The following is a 10,117-nucleotide window of genomic DNA, read 5'->3' on the forward strand; positions in this document are numbered from 1 at the left end:
ACACTATAGACAACCACAGTATAAGAAAATATATATATATATAGCTGTGTACATTTTATTTATTCTGTTTATATAAATATAAGTCAGTAATTTAAGTACGTCAATGTGCGTATACACATTATTTATACTTACCTACTATTTTACTACTAAACGCACGCACTACTTTTGTGATAAAAGAATATTATATCAATTTAATTGTACGCCCTGTTTTATTCGTTTTGATTATTTGTTGCACAAACATAAATTTACATAGGCGAAACATTCTATCATTTTTTTTGTGCGTTTTTAGTGTGACTAAAATTCACAAAACTACGTCATATCATATTCATCTCATGAAACGAAAGTTCCTTTTTTTTCGTGAAACGAAATTTCTACCCACAGAAAATCTTAATTCTTAATCAATAGTTAATTGACCGTGAACAGTAGGTAGTTAAATGGAATTCTGTGCGTGTGTGTGTGTGTGTGTGTGTGTGAAATTGAGTGGAATACTATATATAACTAGAATAGTTTTTAAAATGTACTACTAATATTATAAACGCGTTTGTATTTTTGGATGTTTGTCACTCTTTAACGCTGCAACTACAAAACTGATTTGGCTAGATTTTACTCTGGATTAACACATAGGCTACTCTTTGTCCCGAAAAATCCATTTTCAGATTTTGATAGTATGAATGTTTGTTACTCTTTCACGTCGACTATTGAACCGAAATATAGTCACATAGACTACTTTTTATGTCGAAAAAATCATAGTTCCCGCGGGATTTGTGAAAAACTGAATTCCACGTGGACGAAGTCACGGGCGTCCGCTGGTACATAAAAAAAATCAATAATTTAAGGCGGTGCTAATATCACCATTATCAGTAAGTTTAACAGGCATGGTTCCCTCGTTCATGGTTTGTTTTTAAATAATATTATCAATGAAAAATTTCAAACGAACAGAGTTGAGATTTCTTGCTATTCCGAATGTTGCAAAGTCATTATTATTATAATGATATTATATATCTTCTTTTTAATAATCCACGAAAAAACGAAGGAGATATTTATTGTATAAATTTTAAAGTAATATACGAATAAATTTTAAAGTAAGTAGGTAATTTTAAAGTCAGACTTCGATGATTCTTTCCTTCCTTGAATGTGCTGTTTAAAGTTAACTCCTTAAAACAAATATAACATTTATATTGATTTAAATATTTGGCAAAACAAAACCAGTGCAGCTGTCTTTTTCACTATTTTCTTATCAACTTATTGAAATAAACATCAAACCAATTGAAAAATGTCATCTACATATTGTATGACATTCATCAGTACGTAAGCACCGGAACACATTTGTTACATAGAATCTTAATTTCGTATTAATATACCTGAACGCTAAATCGCTTGGTAGTACGTCTTTACCGTTAGGGTGGTAACTAGCCACGGTCGAAGCCTCCCTAGCCAGCCAGACCTAGACCAATTCTGAAAACCTCAATCGGCCCAGCCGGGGATTGAATCCAGGACCTCCGTTTTGTAAATCCACCGCGCATTCTACTGCGCCACGGAGGCCATCAATAACGGAGTAACGGAACAAAACATCACAGGGACGTAAAAATAATGTACTATTTTATAATAATATTGTAAGCTACTGTTGTAATCATAAATTTAAATAGTTAAAAAAAAATAAAAAACACGCTTTTAGCACGCACTAAAAATTACAAATATTGAATTTAAGCCCCGTGGCTATTTTTCGTATTTCTGACAGCAAACCCTTTCTTTTGATATCCATATCATGGGGGTGAATTTCAAACAGCCAGTCCGCCATCTTGAGAAGGCCGCCATATAGGAATTGTTTCTTAGCTAGTCATGTATTGTTATCAGCACTCAGAGCGTGTGCAAAATTTCATCCTAATCGAAGACCGGAAAGTGAGTCAAATTAAGATACAATTAATTACATAAAAATAGAAGACCTAAAAAAGGAAACTTTCATCTAAATACAAACTCTATTTGAGATACAGTATATTATAAAATTAATGTTCCTTTATATTTTATTTTAATTTTAACTGTCAAAGTCATTACAGCTGTTAAAATCTTTAGATATAATTGAGTCGATTATCTAATTTCTCTTTATTTTAATTTTTATATCCTTCAGTGACATTGCATATCGAACAGCAAATATAACACCTATTACAATAGCTAGTGCTACAGTTAGCAGAAATATTACAACATCCACAGCATAATATTCCGTCCAGTGCATATGCGCGCCCGCGGCACGTAGATGCGTCGCTCCGCCGTGCCGCAGCACGTACTCCGTCCACCACACGGCACGCTCCAGCGGCGTCTGAGGCTGATCGCGCATTATGTTATGCAGTTTGACTACGTTTTCACGGTAACTGAAAAATATAATTATATAATTTTTCTGTATTGCCTAAATACTCGTAAGAGAAGCACTTCATGTTCTAAGAATACATTATGAAATATGCTGCACTGCTAAATATTTCTGTAATTTACCGGTAACCATAATCTTCAGCAATGCTGTAACTATTATTTCAAAAATGTTGACGGCCTTCGTGGCGAAGGAGACTCAGTAACAAGTTAGCCTGCTTCCATATTAGATTGCATCATCATTTACTATCAGGTGATACCTATTGTATATTTTCGAAGTAAGTCAGCTTTATAATATTGACCATTAACAACCCATATTATTCTCACTGCTGAGCACGACTCTCTTCTCAGAATAAGAGGGGTTAAGCATAATAGTCCACTACTGCGAATGGCCTAATGCGAATTGGTAGACTTCACACACGTAGAGAATTAAGAAAATTCTCAGTTATGCAGGTTTTCTCACGATGTTTTTCCCTTCACCGTTTGAGACACGTGATTTTAATTTCTTAAAAGACACATAACTCAATAGTTTCAGGTGTATTAGTATGTCTCGGACGAGATTCGAACCTACGCCCTCCGAATCGAAGGCAGAGATAGTATCAACTTGGCAATCGCGGCTTTTTTATTCATAATCTATACTAATATTATAAAGAGGTAAAGTTTGTAAGTTTGTAAGTTTGTCACATTTTTTAAATGGGGTAATCTTCGAAACTACTGGTCCGATTTTAAAAATTCTTTCACCAGTAGAATGCTACATTATCGGGGAGTGCTATAGGCTATATTTTATATTGGTATCATATATATTAGCCGAGTTATCACAGTTTTTGTCATACAGGTCGGAGTGAAAATCCTCTTAAACAGACTTATTCGCATGCGCTGCCTTAACTATTGTGTAAAATTTAAATGAATGTATGTAGACTTTATGTATCTTTAAAAGTTTCACAAAAAAGTCCGCGACACCATATATCTATCTTCTATATATTAGCAGATATAGTACCTTTTGTGTTTTAAAAATTATTAATTTTATATACTTAGGTTTACGTCATTATTTATACAACTAAACTTTAATCCTTATTAAAATAAATTATTTAATAATCACAAGGATATTATGGAGATAAGATTTGCCCTTTACAGTATGTTAATTACTTAAATAGTTTCGGAGATAATACAAAATTTCTACGACGCAGAAATTCCGCTACATGACGCCCGGCGCGTTCATTTACGTAGTTCCCGTTCCCGTATGAATATGGGGATCAAACATAGCCTATGACACTCGCAAATAACGTAGCTTTCTATTGGTAAAACAATTTTCCAAATCGGTCCAGTAGATCCAGAGATTACCTCCTACAACCACACGAACTTTACCTCTTTATATTATTAGTATAGAAGTCTCTATTTCTCTTGGTCATACCACCACTCTCGAAGGACTGGACCGATTTTGCTAAGGGTAAGTTAGGGAAGGTAAGGTAGGGAAGCGTAGGGGTAGTGTAGGGGTAGGGTAGGTTTAGGGCCGGGTTTAGGGTAGTGGTAGGGTAGGGGTAGAGGTAGGGTAGTGGTAGGGTAGAGGTACGGGTAGGATAGGGAAGTGGTAGGGTAGGGGTAGGATAGGCGTGAGATAGGGGTACGGGTGGGATAGGGGTAGGTAAGGGATAGGGTACGGGGAGGGTAGGGGTAGGATGGGGGTAGGGTGTAGGTAGGTAAGGTAGGGGTAGGTTTGGGGTAGGGTAGGGGTAGGGTGGGGGTAGGTGTAGGGTACATGTAGGGGTAGGGTAGGGTAGGGGTAGTAGTAAAGTTGACATCGAAATTTACGCGGACGAAGTCGCGGGCGTCCGCTAGTTCTATATAATATCATAATAAAAAGGAAGGAATGTAATGATGCTCGTAAAAAAAATACAAAACATGTAATAAAACTAAAATATACAGACTTACGCCTTATCATGAATGGTAGAGTTGATTGCATTTTTTAGTTTATCCTCAGTTATAGTTTCTAGATCAAGATAGATTCCAATATTTAGTTTGACATATTGCTCTGCATTAAACCACTGATCTCCGAGAAATGGTATCGCAACTAACGGTACACCAGCATTAAGAGCTTCGTCGGTAGATTGTAGCCCTCCTTGGGTTATGAATAACTTCACATTTGGATGCTCTAAAATAAAATAAAAATATTTACCTGTTCTTATTTTAAAATATCTGAGCAAGTTGACTAAAAAGATATAAAAACATCTCGTTAAGCATTCAACGATAAAAAAGATATATTTACTTAATAAATCTGATTGTGGTAACCATTTTGAAATTCTAACATTTTCTGGACGATTCGGTAATTCCTCTTTATCCCATTTGCATAATATGTCGTAAGGCAGTTGTGAGAACACATTTGTGAATATTTTCAATTTTTCAGCCGATAGTAAAGAAGGTCTAGCGTTTGTACCAAAACTCATGTATATCACGCCATTCACAGACGAGTCCAAGTAAGTTTTAATGTCCTGAAATTTTTTCATACATAACTATTATACATGCGCATGCAAATTGTACAAGCTCAGTTAAAAATTTACCTTTGATTAGTTTATTTTGAAAAGCTTTTATAAAAATTATAATTTAACCTATTCGAAAAAAAGTACTTCATATCTATACTAATATTATAAAGCGGAAGAGTTTGTTTGTTTGTTTGTTTGTTTGATTGAACGCGCTAATCTCAGGATCTACTGGTCCGATTTGAAAAATACTTTCGGTGATAGATAGCCCATTTATCGAGGAAGGCTATAGGCTATATTTTATTTAAAAAAAATTAGGGATCCTTCCTAAAACTCCAATAATGTAACCCAAGGTGTACATGGCGCCTTCCCAACAGTCTGCTAATTCCCTCAAGCATTGTCATTGCTATTCAAAAGGCCAAGGGGTTGCAAATACAGCAGCGTCATTCACTCGCAGCACACATCATTTTCTACAAAAAATGTCGCGACAGCATATATCTATCTATCTATCTATCTATACTATAATAAAAGAGTAGAAATCGAGTGTCTGCAGTTTGACCAAAATTTAACTAAAATCAAGTTAGGGCGATTAGAAATGAGCAATAGAATACAAAAATATATTTTTTTATTTTTTTGCCTGTCTGTCTGTCTATCTGCCTGTCTGTCTGTCCTTCTGTCTGTATGTTCGTGCTATTCTCTGGTTCTGCTGAACGGATTTTGACGCGGATTTCACAAATAGATTAAGCAAAGTTCATGGCAACATATAGGCTTTGTTTCATTAAAATCGGACAGATAGAAAAAAGTTATCTTGAAAAAACCGGATTGCTCAAATTGATTCGCAGGCGTTATTTGGAGAAACGAGATTTCCACTAAAACTGTGTAATATCGATATTGAGGCACATATTCTATACTCAACTGACCAATTTGTTTGTTTATTTGGTTGAACGCGCGAAACTAATCTCAGGAACTACTTAAAAGTTCAGGTTCAAACTGAATAATCCTTTTTGTGTTTAAATAGTCACATTGTCTACTTTTTTATCGTATAATGTTATGCAAGATTTATTACTATAAAAAGAGCACGAATTTGGCGCAATAGCTATTAAATACTTATCTATATACTTATAATAAAACTGTAACAGGTCAAATTACAGAACTTTTTGATTAATTTAAAAAAAAATTATCATAGGGCATTATACAATCGATACTGAATTCAAAAACATTTTTTTTCGATTATTTGTCTGTCTGTCCCTATTTTTTGTTGACCGGGCATCACACTGAAACTACTGAATGAATTCAAATGAAACTTAGCACGGTTTGAGAACATAATACGGGGCAGGTTATAGAATACTTTTTATAGCGAAAATAAAATCAGAAGGGGGTGAAATAGGGGTTGAAAGTTTGTACGTAAACTTTATTATAGACCGGCATTTGGCCGGGAGTTTGTGATAGGGTCTTTGACCGTGACTACGGCTGGGTATTTTACCCAAACAAAAAAAAGCGCGGCCTTCGGTCGGGGGGTTGTAATATGGCCTCTGATCGTAACTACGGCTGGGCATTTTACCCAAACACAAAAAATGGAACGCGTGGCCTTCGGCCGGGAGTGTATGATACAGCCTTCGATCTTGACTACGGCTGGGTATTTTACCCAAGCAAAAAAAAAGCGCGGTCTTCGGCCGGGGTTTGTAATATGGCCTCTGATCGTGGCTACGGCTGGGCATTTTTCCGATGCACAGAAAACGGAACGCGCGGCCTTCGGCCGCTCACCGTATTGTAGCCCGGCCTTCGGCCGGGAGTTTGTGATAGAGCCTTCGCGCACTGTTTTGTAGCCCGGCCTTCGGAAGGGAGTTTATGATACAGCCTTCGACCGTGACTACGGCTGGGCATTTTACCCAAGCACGAAAAACGGAACGCGTAGCCTTCGGCCGGGAGTTTGTGATAAACCCTTCGACCGTGACTACGGCTGGGCATTTTACCCAAGCACAAAAAATGGAACGCGCGGCCTTCGGCCGGGGGTTTGTAATATGGCCTCTGATCGTGGCTACGGCTGGGCATTTTTCCGATGCACAGAAAACGGAACGCGCGGCCTTCGGCCGCTCACTGTATTGTAGCCCGGCCTTCGGCCGGGAGTTTGTGATAGAGCCTTCGCGCACTGTTTTGTAGCCCGGCCTTCGGCCGGGAGTTTATGATACAGCCTTCGACCGTAACTACGGCTGGGCTTTTTACCCAAACACAAAAAACGGAACGCGTGGCCTTCGGCCGGGAGTGTATGATACAGCCTTCGACCTTGACTACGGCTGGGTATTTTAGCCAAGCAAAAAAAAGCGCGGCCTTCGGCCGGGGGTTTGTAATATGGCCTCTGATCGTGGCTACGGCTGGGCATTTTTCCGGTGCACAGAAAACGGAACGCGCGGCCTTCGGCCGCTCACCGTATTGTAGCCGTATTGTAGTTTATGATACAGCCTTCGACCGTGACTACGGCTGGGTATTTTACCCAAGCACGAAAAACGGAACGCGTAGCCTTCGGCCGCGCACTGTATTGTGGCCCGGTCTTCGGCCGGGAGTTTATGATACAGCCTTCGACCGTGACTACGGCTGGGTATTTTATCCAAACAAAAAAAAGCGCGACCTTCGGCCGGGGATTTGTAATATGGCCTCTGATCGTGGTTACGGCTGGGCATTTTTCCGATGCACAGAAAACGGAACGCGCGGCCTTCGGCTGGGAGTTTGTGATAGAGCCTTCGCGCACTGTATTGTAGCCCGGCCTTCGGCCGGGAGTTTATGATACACCCTTCGACCGTGACTACGGCTGGGCATTTTACCTAAGCACGTAAAACGGAACGCGTAGCCTTCGGCCGCGCACTGTATTGTGGCCCGGCCTTCGGCCAGGAGTTAATGATACAGCCTTCGACCGTGACTACGGCTGGGCATTTTACCGATGCACAAAAAACGGAACGCGCGGTCTTCGGCCGCGCACTGTATTGTGACCCGGCCTTTGGCCGGGAGTTTGTGATGCAGCCTCCGACCGTGGCTACGGCTGGGCATTTTACTCAAGCACAAAAAAGTACGTACTTTGTTGTGCACCCTCTTTCGTCCGGGAGTTTGTGATAGGGTCTTCGACCGTGGCTACGGCTGGGCACTTAACGCAGACACAATTAATTGCACGACGGCCGTCGGCCGGGGGCTGGATAGGGCCTCCGACGATGGCTACGACTTTGCATTTTACCCAAGCACAAAAAACGCGCACATTATTGTACACCGGCCTTCGGTCGGGGCTGTGATTTTATAATTTTTATATATAAAACATACGAAAATATAAATAGAAGGGGCGACGGCGTCGAAAATGTACATCGATTTTCACGCGGACGAAGTCGCGGGCACCTGCTAGTTAATATATAATTTTACTGAAGTACTGTTTTTTAATAAATCGAGGCCTTAGTAAAATCTTCAGAGGTGATGTCTGATGGTTATAGGCTATAGCAGTTATCCTATAAGGTTTCGGATCACGAGGTCTTGGGTCCGAGTCCTGGGTCAGGCTATGAAATACTAAGCTTTGCTTTATTCCTATAAATGTTCAGCTTAGCCCGGAGTTAGGAAGCTGGTGACGTTACATCTCCGTGCCTCTCCGACCGTGCCTCTAAAAGATTGCTCCCTGCCTTATCATTAACATCAGGTACTGACTGTTGCATAGTCAAACGCTATTTGTGTGATAGCGTTGTTACAAGCCCATCAACCCGCACTGGATCATTGTGATGAGAATTAGCTTTTTATCCTCTGTCCTTTAAGAAACTGAAGACTGACCCGAGTCCGTGATGACAAATAGTATGAATCAAATAGTATGAACAATTTCAAATATCATTTAAATATAGCAGATATGTTTTACCTTTGGCAACTCCTTATTAGGTTTCTGATGAATGCCACCCAAGTATATTATGTTAGGTGGAACAGGTCTATTAAAATCCCAGATTGGATTTACATTCAAAAATATTAGTTGCACATTTTTTTTTAACTCACTCAGATCAGGTACATTAGAGCCAAATATGCCTCTAACCATTTTATTTTCTACTTCTTCGTGTTCTTCCAAAACTTTGTCAATTTTATATTCATTATACACTGCTGAAACCTTTTCCCATAAAGATAAATCATAGACTCTGTTGCGCGATGGTGAAGGATACACGAGATAATTCGTCGGAGCCCCGGTTCCATAAATTGATCCGAATATACTGCCCAATGAACTGAATTCTATTATTGGGACATTGTATCGATGGCCAAAACTTAAAGCTGGTCTGACGCAAGATTCAGTAAACAATAAATCAAACGATTTACTCTTATCTTTAATGAGTTTTTGGACATCCTGGGAATTCATTTGTTTATCAAAAATCTCAGTTAATGTGTCCAAAACTATTTTTAATTCCACAAAAGTCATACGAGTTTGCCCCATTCCGGTTTCCAGAAGATCATTCCACATTTTGTAAGACAAGTCATGGATATCTATTTCAGTTAGGTTTTGAGGTGATTGTCCTTTTGGATACGCAGGATCTGGTGTTACCACTACTACTTCATGTCCACGTTTTGCTAACTCAAGCATCAAAGGACGAAATACCACTTGGTGACTAATAGATGGCACTGGATACACTGCTAAAATTCTCGCTGGCTCGGAAGTTCCAATCACAGATATTATACAAAATATTTTCAGTAGGTGATACATTATTGTTGGATAATGAGTTTATAAGACAACGAATGAAGAAGACTTATGGTAAATAAGTAGTCACAGTTAATACAAGTAGTACTTGACTAGATATATAACTTGATACAATAGTCAAATAGCAATGTCATCTTTATATTTTACTAGCCGATACCTGCGACTTGGTCCGCGTGAGACTGGGGTATGCACATTTTTTTCAAATAACTTCTAAATCCAATAAATTTTGTGTAAAAGAATGCATACCATCATTACAATCAATTTTCGCAAATCTCACAAGCACCGTGGTTTCTTTCGGGACAATCTGTATTAATCCAAGAAATTACAGGGTCTATGTTTATTTTAAATGTCAGTTAAATCGATTTAGTAGTTGCAACGTTAAGGGTTAATAAACGTCCAAACAAACTTTCGTGTTTATATTATTAATAGGGTTAGTAATAGGATTGGCTTGGTAGTTAAAGGAGTAACAAACATACAAACATACATACACACAAACTTTCGCCTTTATAATAATATTAGTGTAATGTGATGATAACTCTAGGCAATTTTAAGTTTGTAACGTCAGTTTATTTTTCTGACACAAAAA

General features: G+C 38.7%; 1 protein-coding gene across 1 annotated transcript; it reads right to left on the reverse strand.

The window, feature by feature from the left end:
* Positions 1-1,689: 1,689 nt before the first annotated feature.
* Positions 1,690-9,936, reverse strand: LOC112045622 (UDP-glucosyltransferase 2-like). Its single transcript, XM_024081888.2, has 4 exons — positions 8,713-9,936; positions 4,622-4,844; positions 4,288-4,507; positions 1,690-2,366 (listed from the first exon to the last, which is right to left on the reverse strand). Exons 1-4 carry the CDS (start codon positions 9,535-9,537, stop codon positions 2,090-2,092), a joined length of 1,545 nt encoding a protein of 514 aa, XP_023937656.2. The 5' UTR covers positions 9,538-9,936; the 3' UTR covers positions 1,690-2,089.
* Positions 9,937-10,117: the final 181 nt, after the last annotated feature.

This window comes from Bicyclus anynana, chromosome 2 (assembly GCF_947172395.1).
Source record: "Bicyclus anynana chromosome 2, ilBicAnyn1.1, whole genome shotgun sequence".
Taxonomy (NCBI): Eukaryota; Metazoa; Arthropoda; class Insecta; order Lepidoptera; family Nymphalidae; genus Bicyclus; species Bicyclus anynana.